Raw genomic sequence first — 16,844 nt, 5'->3', positions numbered from 1 at the left:
TCATCTTATTTATCGAAAATTCAGTTTTTAATCCTCGAGTATTATTATTGTTTGTTTAAACAATCTAATCTATTTCGAGCGGTGGAGTGGTTCTTGATCAAGGTCTTCCGAGCGTATAAATAATGACAGGGAGTTTCCAGTGGCATCGTTCAGCAGTGAGACGTCGTACGATACGCATCGACCCATCCGAGCTATTTTTTCCCCCCAATTTAATCAAAAAACATCAACAAATTATTAATTGTCAGCATCCAGTGAGATCTACAATTAATAAGTCAGCGAAAATGGCAGCATCACAAGTCCGTCAGAACTTCCACGCTGACAGCGAAGAGGCGATAAATAAGCAAATCAACATGGAATTGTATGCCAGCTACACCTACTTGTCCATGGTATGTATAAACATTCCATTGTAACAAAAATAATAACAATAAAAATTTAAAAAACTATTATGTCCCCCTAAAAAACATCATTTTTCTTTTATGCTTTTTTTTTTTTAATTTGTAAGAATGCAGGTCACTCGAACCTCTGCACAAGAAATAATCACAATTTGTTCTAATCAGTACACAGGCAGAAATCATTCTTAAACCTTCAACACTTTGGAGGTCAATATGAACCTTAAATCCAGTTTAATCAAGTTAAATAATTTTAAAAAAAGTTTAACAGTATGATATTCACATTTGATTTTTTTTTTAAATAGACAAAATGGTAAAATAATGACACTAAAATGTTGAAAGATCTGACTTTATTTGATGGCTGCGATGTAAATGGTCGTCATCAAAGCGTTATCGTTATCAAAACCAGAAAAGAAAATTTCCTATTTTGAACTGTTGAAAAATAGTCTTGACAAGTTTAAACAGAAAAAAAAGAACTAAAATATATTACGGATCTGAAAAATTGACCCAATATTGCACAATAGTTCCCCTTCGAATATTTTGCATTAGGAAATAGGTCAGTACAATTCTCAGGAAGTGAATTTTGAATTATTGACCTTTTGTTCCTCCGTCCGGCTGACAAAAGAATTCTGGTAAACGTTTATTTGCTCATTTCATCGGGTTTTCTGTCTTGGGATGTAATTGATTTTTAGCTAGGTTAAGCGTATAAGCCCCAGAATTGTTTGTATTAGTTTACTTTCTACAGATAAATCCAGATCAGGGACCGGTCGATATCGATATGAGGAAATTGCCGAATTGCCATTTATCAGACACTGTTTTAAGTCAATAAGTCGATTAAACCAATCGTCAAATTTATATCTGACACTGCAAATAAATTGTTAAACCTCAACTGTGGGAGAGTTATCAAGCAAAATGTTTGATACAAGTAAATTTGCAGATGTCTGCATCTTGACATCTTATTCTTTGATCGTTTTTGCTTGCACCTAGTAGGCTTGTGAAAGGTTTAAAACATATACATTGCAACCAAACATACTATAGATAAGTTAGACATGGGCAATTCCTTGAAACAGCGAAGAATTTTCTTGGATCATATATTTGATCAATATCATTCAATGCTAAGTAAATTATAGCTAAATAGAAAAAAGTCTTGTATTTGCTCGGTGTCATTCAAGTTTTGTACATACAAACCAAACTATATATATTAAGAGGTAATTTCTTAACATACGTTTGTTTATTTGTTAGTAAATATTATGTTATGTGAAGGTTTTAAAACAAAACCATTCATTTCTTTTTTAAAAAAAGTACAAATAAGTTACAGTTTGCAAACGTGAACAAACTATGTAACAAAAAAAAAGCATCTTGGCATTTTTAGTTGCTCTATCATTCCAGTTTTTTAGTACTAAACAAATTATGCACATAATAAATAGGCATCTTAGCATCTTCTATTTGCCCAATATCATTCAAGCTATAAGTACATCATAGTTCAACAGAAAATAGTCATCTGGCATCTTGTATTTGTTCGGTGTCATTCAAGTTTTGTAGTACGTACAAAGCAATATAGTGTTGTTGTGAAGGTTTTGAAACAAAATCATTCATTTCTATGTATGAAAAGAAAAACGACTACAAATAAGTTACAAAGTTTGCAAAGATGTGTGCAAACTCGTGTTAGCTCTATCATTCCAGTTTTGTAGTACTAAACAAATTATGCACATAATAACATTTTAGCATCTTATATTTGCTCAATATCATTCATGCTAAGTAATTTATAGCACAACAGAAATTAGTCATCTTGGCATCTGATATTTCTTAGGTGTTCAAGTTTTGTAGTACATACAAAGCAAATTCTGCATATTAAAAGGTAATTTTAGTAAATATAGCGTTAGTGTGAAGATTTTAAAATAAAACCAATGATTTCTTTTAAAAAACGTACAAACAAGTTACAAAGTTTGCAAAGACGTGAGCAGTTATGTTTAAAAAAAATTATTGGGTTGTCCGGAAAATAATGCAGGATTTTGGTATTAAACAAAAAAAAAGAAACTAGTTACTTTAAAGCAATGTTCTTTAATCAAAATAATTTCCCATACTCTCAATACATTTCTCCCAACGTGTTGGTAACTTATTAATTCCGTCTGAGTAGAATTCAGAATTTTTAGAATTGATAAAGTCAATAAATGCATTTTCCAGTTCCGTTTGATTTTTGAATATTATGTGTTGTAAGTAGTGGTCCAGGTGTCTAAAAAAATGGTAGTCAGTAGGCGAGAGGTCCGGAGAGTAGGGTGGGTGAGGCAAAGTTTCATAGCCAAGCTCCAATAATTTTTGTGACGTTACACGTGACACATGTGGTCGAGCGTTGTCATGCAACAAAATGGGCCCTTTCCGATTGACCAAAGAGGGCTTCATTACTGCCAATTTCTGATGCATGGTATTAATTTGGTTACAGTATGATTCAGCATTGATGGTTTCGCCAGGATTTAAGAAGCTGTAGTGTATTAAACCAAATGAAGCCCACCATACCGTAACCATTACCTTTTTTTGATGAGTTGGGGGCTTTGGAAAATGTATTGGAGCTTCTCCTTTGTCGAGCCACTGTCCAGAATCCACTTTTCGTCACATGTAACAATTCTGGCCAGAAATGGGTCATTTTTGTTTCGACAAAGAAGTGATGCACAAACATCAAAGCGCTGATTTTTTTGGCGATCGTTTAATGAGTGTGGAACCCAATTTTCGAGTTTTTTCACTTTTCCAATCGCCTTGAGGTGGTCAGCGACGGTCGTTTTACTGACTTTGAGTTGCTCTGCAAGTTCTCGAACAGTTGTTTTGGGGTTTTCTTCCACCACTGATCGCAGAACATCATCATTAAGAGAGGAAGGCCTTCCACGACCTTCTTCATCTTCAAGGCTGAAATCTCCCTCCCGAAATTTTTTAAACCACCTTTGCACAGTGCACTCATTAACACAACCCTCGCCCCAGACTTGGTTAATGTTTCTAGCCGTTTGGGCTCCGCTTCGGCCGAGTTTAAACTCGTAAAAGAAAATCGTACGAAATTCTCGCTTTGACATTATAAGGATGACTGAATTATTTCCAAGTAGCGGAATGCTACAGAGGTAAACAAACAATATCATTTGGAAGAGGATTAATAAGTGTTGACATTCATACAAATGAGTAATCCTGTAAACGTAAACAGAATATTTTATATAGATTTTTTTTAATGAAAACTTAAAATCCTGCATTATTTTCCGGACAACCCAATAATAAATTTAAAAAATAGGCATCTTGGCATTTTATGTTAGCAATCACGTTACCGTGAAGGTTGTAAAACAACCATTCATTTCTATAAAAAAATAAAATAAGTATAATAAAAAATATAAAAAATTAGTTGCAAAAGTTTGCAAAGACCTGAGAATATTCTCTGTAACAAAAAATAGGAGAAAAACTACTAATAAGTCAGGTTTGAAAAGGCCTGAAATTTTCTGTAAATAAAATTGGCACGTTGACATTTTGTATTTCTCTATATAATTCCAGTTTTGTAGTATTAAACACATGTAGAATAAAAAAATGGGCATCTTAGCATATCATATTTACTTAATATCATTCAACCTAAGCAAATTATATATATTTAAAAAAAAAGGCGTCTTGACATCTTATATTTGCTCTATGCCATTCAAATTTTGTAGTACATACTAGGCAAATCTCTTTTGTTTTTTTAATTTTTTGTAAATGATGGTTCTACTCATCAGGTTGAAGGAGCTGGTTTTTAATTTCCCTAAATTTTGAATGTGCGATAAACGTGAATTACAACACATTATCCTAATAAAAACTGCAAGAAAATCAATTTAAATTAATGATTAATTTGTTTGTCAAATATTACTTAGTTACTTGTTAAAAATGGGTGGCAAATCAAAATCTGTTATATTATTTATGTATTTATCTCCATGTTTAATTTTACCTATTTTATTTTAAATTTCTCCTAGCAATCTAGTTCTCTCCCATTTTGAAACTATGTAACACTGTTGTAATTAAATTTAAATTGAAATCGTTTTTTCTTTCATTTTGAATGTCCTTTAATTCAGAAAATTTGTTCGATTTACGCAAGTGTTCTTTAAATCTCGTTTTAATTTCTTTGCCACTTTGTCCTATATATTTAATATCGCAATCGTTACAATTGAGTTTGTAAACCCCGCTTTTTGGCAAGTTGTCAACCTTGTCTTTTTGAGAGAATGTTTCTAAGTGAACACTTACCTTTAAAAGTTACTCTAAATCCTTCTTGTTTAATATTTGTACCTAGTTTTTCTTATAGTTACCCAATGTATGGTAATCAACGAAAAACCTAATGATTTTTGCTGGAGTGGCGAGTCCGATTGGTTGCTTCCTTTGAAGTTAATTTTTTAAAATTGTTTTTAATAACAACTTACCGATAAATATATCTTGATATCCATTGTCTCTGGTTGGAAAGCATAGTTCTGCCCACAAACTAGTTTTAACAGTAACATGCAATTTAATGCTCGAAATTTCGTTTAACTGTTAAAACTAGTTTGTGAGTAGAACTATGCTTTCCAACCAGTGAATTGATGTACTCATCCCATCTCAATTGGTTCTAAATAAAAACAAAATCACGCATAATAAAAAACAGGACAACTCTGCGTCATATACCTACTCAACAACATTCAAATTTTGTAGTGCGTACTTCATATTAAATAAATAATTAAGCATTTTCGAAAAAAATTGGCATCTTATATTTCTAAGTTCTAATGAGTCAAGTTTTGTAGCACATACTAAGCAAATTATGAATTTTAGAAAAAAATAGGTATCTTGGCTTCTTATATTTGATCTATATCATCTAAGCTTTGTAGTACACACTAAGCAAATCATAAATTTTAGAAAAAATAGGCATCTTGGCATCTCATGTTTGATCTATATCATTCAAGCTAGTAAATACTAAGGAAAATATGCGCAACAAAACTAAGTATCACGGCATCTTGTACTAGCCCAATATCAATCAATTTTAGTAAAATCAGCAGTAAAATCCGGTTATAACGATCTTCAGGGGACCAAGAAAAACAAATCGTTATATCCGGAAATCGCTACAACCGGAACCAAACAAACCATGAAACCTACCTACAAATTTATGGGTATGGGAGGTTAGTGGGGAAAAAAAGCGTTTCAAAATGATAACAACTTTACTGTTTATTTTTATGTACATACATATTTTAATTTTATATACAAATTGAAGCAACATATTAATTTTCTTTAAAAAAAATCGGTAATTTTTGTTTGCTTGCATTTTTTTAAGTACAAATTTTTGCTTACGTGGCTATGAAGTTCTTTTAAAAAAGCAGTGTTTTCGGGTTTATTCACATCAGGCCACGTACGTCCGAATGACTCCAAGAGCGCTGTACACTTGTGACATTGTTGGAATTTTGAAGTCTTCTTCGGCGCCGTCGGTATCATCATTGTCCTCCTCCTCCTCCTTGCTCTTATTTAAAATAGATGCCACTATAGATTCTTCGGTCGGTTCCTCTGATGTTTGTATGTTAGCATCAATTTCTGTGTACGACTGTACATCACCGTCAAAATTTAAATCGAGTTTTTGGGCCCATTGAGTAAAATTTGCAGGCTCATCTTCTTGATTGTTACCAGCTTCATCTGTTCGAAAACCATGATTAAAGCAGTTTATGATGGTTTTTGGAGTGACCTCATCCCATGAATCGCAAATCATTAAGATCGCATCTAGTAGTGACACTTTAAAATTGTCTGACTGATCCAACATTTTTAAGACCAAGCGTTTGCGAAATTTTACTTTAAGGGATTGGATTATTCCTTGGTCCATCGGTTGAAGAACCGAAGTTGTGTTTGGTGGTAAAAAATGGAGATTGATATTTTTTAAGTTCATTACCGCAGGATGAGAAGGACAATTATCTACTGTCAGAAGAATTTTCTTTTTCTTTCTTTCAAGTTCTTTATCCCATTGCCTGAGCCAATTGGTAAAAATTTCACTGGTCATCCACGCGTTTTTATTGTTTGTGTAATCGGCTGGTAGGTTTCGAACATTTTTGAAGCAGCGTGGAGATTTAGATTTTCCGATTATCAGAAGTTTTCTCTTATCGGATCCCGTCATGTTGCTGGCAATTAACACTGTAACGCGTTCTTTAGAATGTTTTCCTCCATGACATGTTTCACCTTTAAATCTAAAAGTTTTGTCTGGAGTTAATCGATAAAAGAATCCGGTCTCATCCGCATTATAAATGTCTTCATCAGTGTAGTTTTCTCGAACAGTTGGCCAGATGTTTTGAAGCCAGTTTTCGGGTACTCCGGTTGGAACACTTGAAGATTCTCCACTAATTCTTCCGAACACGATGTTGTTTCTCTCTCGAAACCTGGTGATCCAAGACATCGAACACTCAAAGTTTTCTTTTCCGAGTAAAAGAGCCAATTTATTAGCCTTTTCCTGTAGAATCGGGCCGTTGAGTGGAATATTTCGGCTTCTTTGGACCTTAAACCACTCAAGAAGTGCGTCCTCTAAATCTTGGTGTTGGCTGCTTCTAAGTTTTTTTTTCGAAGTTACATCTTTTTCAAACTTTTCTTGAATTTTTTGTCTGGATTTCCAAATTGTCGATATCGTTGACTGGGATAGCCCAAGCTCAGACACCAAGTTTTTTATCGTCTCTCCCTTCTCGATCCTATTTATCACTTTCATTTTTTCCTCAATAGAAAATGCACGACGTTTATTTAAAGACATTATTTTAACAACACGACCTCCACGGAAACGAAGGAAAGACTGATCTGATCTGATATGTAAGCACTTGAAGGGTAGAGTTCGAAGAAAATTCGGCAATTGGAAATTGAATGACGCATAGCTCTCGGAAAGAGTAAACAAGAACCACGTTTAAAACCTGTTTTTCTTACCTATGTTTCATTCGTAATTTAATTACATATGTAGGTATTTTTCATCAGCTCAAAACTGTTGTATGTGCGTATTTTTTATGCGTATCGTTATAGCCGGAATGAAAAACAACATTTTCGTATGTTTTTATATCGTTACATACGGAATATCATTATACCCGGAATCGTTATATCCGGATTTATTTCTTCACTTTTAAATAGCAAACCAAACTAGATACCGGTTTTACATCGTTATATCCGGAATATCGCTATATCAGGAATCGTTATAGAAGAATTTTACTGTACTTGCTAAGCAAAATATGCACAACAAAATTAAGCATCTCGGCATCTTGTACTATCCCAATATCATTCAGTTTTATTATTAGTACTAAACATATTGTGCACAATGGAAAATGTCATCTTGGCATCTTAAACTGGGTCAATATCATTCAAGTTTTGTAGTAATAGGCAAATAATGTAAAATAGAAAATTGCTAAACTGAGCATCTCATCTATATTTATTTAATATCATTCAATTTTCTTCCTCTAAACAAATGACAGACAGTAGAAAATTGGGCATCTTGATTATCACTATCATTCAATTTTAGTACTAAACCAATAGAAATAATTAAGATGAGTAAATCGAATTCGCTTATTGTTAGTGATGGTTCTGCTGACAAAATAGTTGTTGGCAACGATCCGGATTTCGAACTTTCAATAATTTATAACAGCAAAACTACATATATATTGGGTTGTCCGGAAAATAATGCAGGATTTTGGTATTAAACAAAAAAAAAGAAACTAGTTACTTTAAAGCAATGTTCTTTAATCAAAATAATTTCCCATACTCTCAATACATTTCTCCCAACGTGTTGGTAACTTATTAATTCCGTCTGAGTAGAATTCAGAATTTTTAGAATTGATAAAGTCAATAAATGCATTTTCCAGTTCCGTTTGATTTTTGAATATTATGTGTTGTAAGTAGTGGTCCAGGTGTCTAAAAAAATGGTAGTCAGTAGGCGAGAGGTCCGGAGAGTAGGGTGGGTGAGGCAAAGTTTCATAGCCAAGCTCCAATAATTTTTGTGACGTTACACGTGACACATGTGGTCGAGCGTTGTCATGCAACAAAATGGGCCCTTTCCGATTGACCAAAGAGGGCTTCATTACTGCCAATTTCTGATGCATGGTATTAATTTGGTTACAGTATGATTCAGCATTGATGGTTTCGCCAGGATTTAAGAAGCTGTAGTGTATTAAACCAAATGAAGCCCACCATACCGTAACCATTACCTTTTTTTGATGAGTTGGGGGCTTTGGAGCTTCTCCTTTGTCGAGCCACTGTCCAGAACGTCTAGTGTTATCGTAGAGAATCCACTTTTCGTCACATGTAACAATTCTGGCCAGAAATGGGTCATTTTTGTTTCGACAAAGAAGTGATGCACAAACATCAAAGCGCTGATTTTTTGGCGATCGTTTAATGAGTGTGGAACCCAATTTTCGAGTTTTTTCACTTTTCCAATCGCCTTGAGGTGGTCAGCGACGGTCGTTTTACTGACTTTGAGTTGCTCTGCAAGTTCTCGAACAGTTGTTTTGGGGTTTTCTTCCACCACTGATCGCAGAACATCATCATTAAGAGAGGAAGGCCTTCCACGACCTTCTTCATCTTCAAGGCTGAAATCTCCCTCCCGAAATTTTTTAAACCACCTTTGCACAGTGCACTCATTAACACAACCCTCGCCCCAGACTTGGTTAATGTTTCTAGCCGTTTGGGCTCCGCTTCGGCCGAGTTTAAACTCGTAAAAGAAAATCGTACGAAATTCTCGCTTTGACATTATAAGGATGACTGAATTATTTCCAAGTAGCGGAATGCTACAGAGGTAAACAAACAATATCATTTGGAAGAGGATTAATAAGTGTTGACATTCATACAAATGAGTAATCCTGTAAACGTAAACAGAATATTTTATATAGATTTTTTTTAATGAAAACTTAAAATCCTGCATTATTTTCCGGACAACCCGATATTAACCAATATTCGTATGTTTAATGTAAAAATATACAATTATTAGTTAAGTTATTAAGTCCTGAGTTCTGACCACTTAAAAATTTTTTGGGACCTTGGAACAGTTCGTCATTAATTCATATAGAGTAAGAGTTCAGATTGTAAGTTTTGACTTAATTTATGTTACTTGGTGATATGTGATAAATAATGCTAAGAAAATTTTAAACTGCTTAGTAAATTTAGCAGGTATTTGATACTTGATTATTAGCATATCAAATTATTCAGAAATAGTGTGGGGAAAGTTTAAAAAACTTACAAATTAGAAGAATAATGTATTTTACAAGATTCATTTTTACAAAACCGTTTAGTAATAATACTTGCTCCTCGTTTTGAATACGACCGAAGGAAATCAAATTTTTTTTTGGAAAGCTCTTGAAACAGTAAATATTCGTATTATCCCCCAATAAGCCTACTAGATTCCATTTGTAACTATAGTGCTAAATAAATAGGCTTCTTATTTTTTATTTCTATCAAAACTATTTGGTAAGTTGTACTGGTACAAGGAAATTTGGCATCTTGTCATTTCATACTTGTTCACTATCACTCACAACGTCCAAAAGCTCAAAGCTCCTTTAATATTACTATTTCAATTCCAAGGTTATTAAGTATTTCAAAACAGAATATTCTTCCACCAGTCTCCACTGGTACAATGGAAATAATAATGTGTCTTCACAGCACAGTTCAAATTTTTGATAACATGCAAATTTGGCATCTTGGCATTTCATACTTGTTCACTATTACTCACAACGTCCAAAAATTCAAATTTCGTTGTTCACTATTACTCACAACGTCCAAAAATTCAAATTTCGTTTGTCTACACTGGTATCTAATACTTGTTCCTTGTAGCTCATATGTTATTTTTTATTGTCTTGGATGAAAATTTAACATTTATTTCTTCTTGCTCAGGCATACCACTTTGACAGGGACGACATCGCTTTAGAAGGATTCTCCCATTATTTCAAGAAGGCCTCCTGCGACGAAAGGGAGCATGCGATGAAGCTTATGTCCTACCTGAACAAGAGAGGAGGCAGAATTCTCCTCCAGGACGTTGTCAAACCGACCAAAGACGACTGGGGCACCGCTGAAGAAGCTGTTGCAGCTGCTCTTCAGCTCGAGAAGGATGTCAACATGGTAAGATTTTAAATATTTTTATGTTCCTCTGATAAATCTTGTCAAAAACGACATGGAATAGAGAAATAACGAAAACTAGATCTCGGTTTGGTCTTAAAAAAAATCAGTTGTTATCTAGCAAGATTTCGACGTGTTTTGGGGTAGATAACAATTGAATTTGTTTTTTCATGTAGACCATGCCGAGATCCAGAGTATTCGTGAGTAAAAAATTGGTCGATACATCTCTGACCCTTAAAGATATAAGGCTGCATATTTTTATTACATTATATATTGTGCAAAAGGCGTTTTTATGGCTTATGGACTGGAATTGCTAAGGTGAGTTGAAACAAACGTGTTGGTAAGACAATTAGTTTGAGAATAGTTACAAAAAAAAAAACTGTTATTGCCACATACATATTGCCAAATACATGTCACTGTTTAAATAAAGTTATTTAAACATTTTTATCAAAAGATGAAGATTTTAACATCATTGTTGAGAATTTAATTCTAATATTTGTTTAATGCTTAGAGTTGCTTTTTCGTTGTTAATGTAATTTTTGAACAAAAGCTGTAGATCATGGTCAGGAAAGAGATATCAGACAGGAAATTTATGACGTTTACTGCAAAAAAAAAAAAAAAAAAAAATCGGTCCCTTGAACGGTCCCATTTCGTTTAAAAGTCTTGAAATGTAACAAAAGAACAAATGTTGCCTTCAGTTTGAAAGAAATTAATAATTGTAAAACAAAAGACAAAACTGTTTGTGAAGGACAGGTTTACACAGATGCCCAATATTCCATTTAACTCTCTTTAGTAACGTTTCTGATGAAAGGACTCTGATGTTTGAAGGTATCAAAGCAGTTTCATACCGTATTAGATGTTTTATCGCAGAAATTTAATTTATAAAATTGTCTTTAAGAAATATTGACTATTCTTCAGCCTTGAATAAAATTCACGTTCTGTTGGAAAACTCGGTGTTCGAATAGAAATAATTAATTTTCCTGTTTGGGTTTTTCCAAGGATTGTTCAGTTCTATCAGAATTCGTTGAAAAATAGCAATGATTCTATGGCTGATCCCCAAGGAACACGGAAAGATAGATAGTAGGTTGTGGTTTGCCCTCGTTGTCGATTCTCTTCTTAACTACTCAATATTGACAAAAAACTACATCAACTATGTTGTACTTTTGAGATTTTATTTAGGCTAGATCATTTAAAAAATTATGTCGAAATGAAGTGAAATAACCAATTGTTTTGAAAAATATATATACACTAATGCAAAAATTTAACGCACCACTTAATTTATTTAGTTTAAAATTAAATCCATTATCTTTGAACATTAGTTGTAGGTAATTAGCTATCGTAGTCCAAATGAATCTTAGTTTATATTTCCTTTATTTACTTTTGTACTGGTTTATCTCATTTGCATAAAATGTAGCATTATGCCCTTCCCATTCTCCTACGCCTAAAGAACGCTTTCAGTTAATCTTTTTCCCTCGTTGATTTCATTTGATGTTATTCTTATTCTTAAATCGTTTTCAATGGCTTCAGTCAGGCAATGGATTGAGTATGACAGTGTCAGCATCATAACGTTATTAGAGCAAGGATACAGCCAGCGCAAAGTCGCCAGGAGACTGAGTGTAAATCACTATTCAATAAGAAGGATTCTTCGGCGATTCAGAGAAACAGGGCTTCACACTAAAAGGATAGGACAGGCCAGCCTAGGTCTATAGATGAGAGAGACGACAGATTCATCGGTAAATTAAATCCGAAATGTTTCCTCCTGGACAGTAAGAAGAAGGCTCAAAATGAAAATGTCTAGGCTTCAATTCTCAAGGGAACATGAACATTGGTTATTGGAAGATTGAAGACGTGTTCTCTCTTTACAGATGATGTTAGAGTTGGTCTCAAATTTTCAGATGGACAAATTTCATGTGGAGACACTTAGGAGAAAGGTACATTCCATGGTGCGCGGTCTTCAGGTGGGTCATTTATGTTCAAGGGTGGCATTGCCTTGAACGCCCGCACCGAATTGTGTGTTGTGCGAGGAAGGTCTATAACTTCACAGAGGTACAAGACAATCGAAGAACATATAGTTCCATTTGCCCCTCCCCTCACATCGGAGAGCAATTCTTGCTAATGCCAGGATAGAGCACGTATTGTGGATGACTACATGAATGAGGTTGGAATTGAGTGTTTGGTGTGGCTAGCGCGAAGTCCAGCTTTGAATCCATTTTGACATATTTGGGACTAACTTAAGCGATTGAGTACGTCGGTGAAACCCATGTCCCATAACACACTAGAACAGTCGGAAAAGGCTATTGTTGAAGAATTCCTTAGGATTTTATCACAAATATTTTCCAAGAATTGCAAGGCAATGCATAAGCGTTTAAAGGAAGTGATTCATGTCAGAAGTGGATATACTCGGTAGTAAAGTGGGCCAAAATTTTTTTCAAACGTTTTCGTTTGTTTTAGAATTTTTTACTTTTTTGTTCTTTATTCGGTAATTGTTTTTTTAAGAATTTTTTAAAGTTTTACAACCAAACCTATTTTGCTATGTAACGTATGAATAAACCTAAACACATTTAAATTAAAAATTTGACCTAAAAACTTAAAAGGTAGTGCGTTTATTTTCCATTAATGTATTTACTAAAAGACAAAAAAATTATTTAATTCAAACTATATGTATTTTATCATATTAATTACAGCTTAGTTATTTTATTATATTATTTACGACATATTTGTTTTCGAATTGAACAATATCAGAATTTAAAGAGTTTTGGTTTTGCTTTAATAAAAGATATTAAGGTAAAAATGCATACGGTTTGAAGTAAACAATAAATACGAGTGTTCTGGGTTTTTTTGTCTCTTGAATGTATTTCGAAATAGCCCCGCCTGATCTTCAGGTACGCCTGAATTATGAAGTAATTTTTGTATACTGAAGAGGAGAGGCAGGGTTGCTTTGAAATAGACAGTGGAATCTCTTTATTAGCGGTTTCGCTCATTCGAGATTGAGAACTCACTAATGAAGACTGGAAGAATTCATCCAACAGACCACAAAAGAAGATAAAATAGAAGAAAAAGTGAAAAACAGAAATGAAGAATAAAAAAAAATGGAGCAATTTTTCGATTAGTTCACAAATTGAAAGATAAAATCATAGATATTATGACCTAGCAGGAGAATTGAGAACGTACCACTACTGCTAACTTGGTAAAACTGGGTACTGCTACCCCTCTCCAACAAACTTTCCAGAAGTTCCAACCAGGCAAAGCAGCCCGGCTATAAACAAAACTCCAGAAAGCTGAAAGAGTAAACTTTGCTAATTCATGGACATCTACTTTTAACTGTGATTTAGTTTTTCTTTGTTATAAATTTTACCTTTTAGTCCATAATAATTTTTTTCTCATTTGGTTCGATGTCGTGCATAGGTGCTATTGATATATGTTTGTACATATTGTTTTCCTTATTGAAAAAACACTGCATAAGTTAATACACAATTTTGACGATAGGCATGCTATACAGAAAATGTCTAATTGGTATGCAGCTAGAAGAAAATGTTTTAAAACCTGAGAATCGATGTGTTTCCTATTATCCACGGTGATACTTGAAACGAACCACAATCTACTAGATACATTTTTCAAATTATGTCTATTCTACATAAAAAGAAAACTGCAAGATCTTTCAAAAGAAGCTTTTTATTAAAAAACACAAATCAAGTCAAGTGAAACAAGTCAAGTCTAACTATCTTTTGAATTATATACAGAGTTATTTATACTGCAGGTTTTGAAGCTTATATCCTGAATAGAAACTTACCTGAAGAGGTTCAGGGACGATTTTAAAGGACATGTAGCACACGCAGAGAAAACCTTGACCGATTTTATTTGCAAAATAAACTTGTATTATAATACTAGTATCAGAATACCTTTGTTAAACCGTAACCAGCACCATGTCTGGAATGGAGTCAAAAATGCTGCATGCAGCACTTGAAATTATATTAATTTTCGTTTTTGTTTTTGTTTTAGAGTCTTTTGACCCTTCATGGAATCGCTGGATCTCATAACGATGCAAACCTATGTGATTTTATTGAGAACGAGTACTTACAGGAGCAAGTCGATTCCATAAAAGAACTCGGAGACCTGCTGACCAACGTCCGCCGCGTTGGCGAAGGCCTCGGTATCTTAGTGCTCGACAAGGAACTCAAGTCTTCATAAAAGTCAATTGGAAACATTTTAAATATACATTCACGAGTCATTTTTACACACAATAGCCTTTATAGATATTTGTGAGAGATTTTTACAATATATTATTCAAACAATACTTACCTCTTGTTTCTATTACTATGTATTACAATATTGTACTCGTTACTATCTGTCACTGTATAATCGTTTAAATGGATCCATTGTATGTTTGTTTCTTTGTTTGGCTGTGTTTTCTAGGCAGTGCATTTTTTAGTTAAGTATACTCGTGTAAATTGTATATTTCTTTATTAATAGTAAAACAAAAAAAATGTTCTCTAAAAAATTGATTTACCAATTGGGTATTTCTGTTTGCGATTAGAGTTTTATTACATGTTATTCTAATTGTATAAAAATAGAAATATTAAAACGGTATATTAGTAAATTATGTTGTAACTTTTCTACCGAGTAAAATCCAATTTTTAAACTTTCAAATTTTATATTTTAGTAGTTTTGTTATCGATTTTCACGTGCGAAACATACAGATATTGCGTATCAGAAGACTGGCAACGCTGGGTGCTGGATTGCCGGCTTGAATGCTTAGTCAGAGAAGAAGAAAAAAAAGGGAGTAAAAGGTGTTGTGCTTTTATTAATCTTACTAAATAATTACTAAGAAGATTATTGATCTTTGCAGCAGATCCTAATGTTCAAATAATGTGCGAAAGAGAGAGAGAAAAAAAACTAATAAATACAACCAGACACAAACGGTAATCAGTTTTAAAAAAAATGCGATTAGATATTTCATAGGAAAAGTGTTTACGTCCCAAACCATTATATAAAATAGTAAACACGTCAAGTACAGAAGACCCGGCCCAGGGCGAGTAAAACAAGGGTCAACAACTGTGATGCCTATCTGTCATACTGCCAAACAGTTAGGATATAACACGTCTGGTCGTTCAAATAATAAATGTCAGAGCATCATGTTATTAAACATCTTTATCCGGTTGAAAACGTGACTTAAACAGAGTATGCGACCATATATTGATCAAACAACCTCTGCCTCAGGTGGGGATTTGCGGTAATCCCAGTTGCTACAGAATAACAAGCTATCTGTTGATTTAAGAGTGACCTAAGGTCACAGTTGCCATAATTCGTCCATTACATTTTATTATATATTCCGTTTCTATGGCAATGGTCATGTATTGATCTTAAAGGAATTCATAACCTTTCCTTGCAGTTTCACATATTTTAATATATTAAAGGATCAGATGACGCTAATGCTGATTTGCTAATGAGATACTGCTTAAAAAATGACAGTTTCTAGGTACTAACATTAATTTTCGAATACATCAATATCTGGCTTGTTGACTTGATTTTATTGGTTATTCAATTAAGTTAAAAATAACTGAGATATGCTAGCAGTTTGCATTCGCTGTCTGAAATTCAATTTTACCTTTGTCTAATGTTGTGAAATTACTGATGAACACCGAACGTTGGTTAATAATAAAATTAAAAACGTTGAGGCAAAGGAGCTGTAGGTGCGCCGATTACTTCATCCTCTTTCATTTGTATCCATAGTTCCTACAGTAAATGTCCTGTGCAGATCTTAAGGAATCCGTGTTCTTTTGCAGTTTTAACATTTTTTTTAATATATTAAAACGTCAGATGATCCGCTAATACAGTAATGCATCAAAAGTTAAGCATTTGAAATTTTGTATACTAGTTTTAACAGTTGAACGATGTTCTTAATAGGACTGTTGGCTTGTAGTTAGGTTGTCACTGTTTGAGATTCACTTTTAGCTTTTTCTAGTGTTATGAAATTACTGGCAAAAAATAACCATTGGTTAATTACTAAGATTAGCTTTGGTCCATAGGGGCTAAAAAGTTCGCCTATTGCTTCAGTTTCTTTCATTTATATCCATATCATATAAATATTCTTTGTTGTCTTAGGTAATCCATAATCTTTGGCAGTTTAACATTTTTTTAATATATTAAAACGTCAGTTGACATTAATGTTGATCCAGATACTGCGTAAAAAGTTATACACGATTTGTAATTTGGTATACCAGTTGTAATAATATAAAATAAGTTCGTATTTTAACAGATGAACGATGGTTCTGCTTGGTAGGACTGTTGGCTTCGTATTCATAGATAAATTATGTTAAAAATAGCTAAGAGTAAGATTTCATTTGGTTAGTACATGTCATGTAGGTACTAGTTGTATACCAATTTTAA

General features: G+C 33.5%; 1 protein-coding gene across 1 annotated transcript; it reads left to right on the top strand.

The window, feature by feature from the left end:
* Positions 1-99: 99 nt before the first annotated feature.
* LOC106661804 (soma ferritin) lies at positions 100-15,046 on the top strand. The gene is made up of 3 exons (XM_014385452.2): positions 100-386; positions 10,236-10,460; positions 14,457-15,046. The coding sequence occupies exons 1-3, from the start codon at positions 123-125 to the stop codon at positions 14,643-14,645; spliced, it is 678 nt and encodes a 225-aa protein (XP_014240938.1). The 5' UTR covers positions 100-122; the 3' UTR covers positions 14,646-15,046.
* The last annotated feature ends 1,798 nt before the right edge of the window (positions 15,047-16,844 follow it).

Source organism: Cimex lectularius, unplaced genomic scaffold, assembly GCF_000648675.2.
Source record: "Cimex lectularius strain Harlan isolate CLEC.00 unplaced genomic scaffold, Clec_2.1 scaffold34, whole genome shotgun sequence".
Taxonomy (NCBI): Eukaryota; Metazoa; Arthropoda; class Insecta; order Hemiptera; family Cimicidae; genus Cimex; species Cimex lectularius.
Note: the sequence above shows the minus strand (reverse complement) of the source record. Positions and strands in the feature narration are given on the sequence as shown.

Coding starts and splice junctions, on each gene's coding strand:
- LOC106661804 (XM_014385452.2), top strand. CDS start 123: ATGACAGGGAGTTTCCAGTGGCATCGTTCAGCAGTGAGACGTCGTACG. Junction 387..10,235: donor GCTACACCTACTTGTCCATG/GTATGTATAAAC, acceptor CTTCTTGCTCAG/GCATACCACTTTGACAGGGA. Junction 10,461..14,456: donor TCGAGAAGGATGTCAACATG/GTAAGATTTTAA, acceptor TTTTTGTTTTAG/AGTCTTTTGACCCTTCATGG.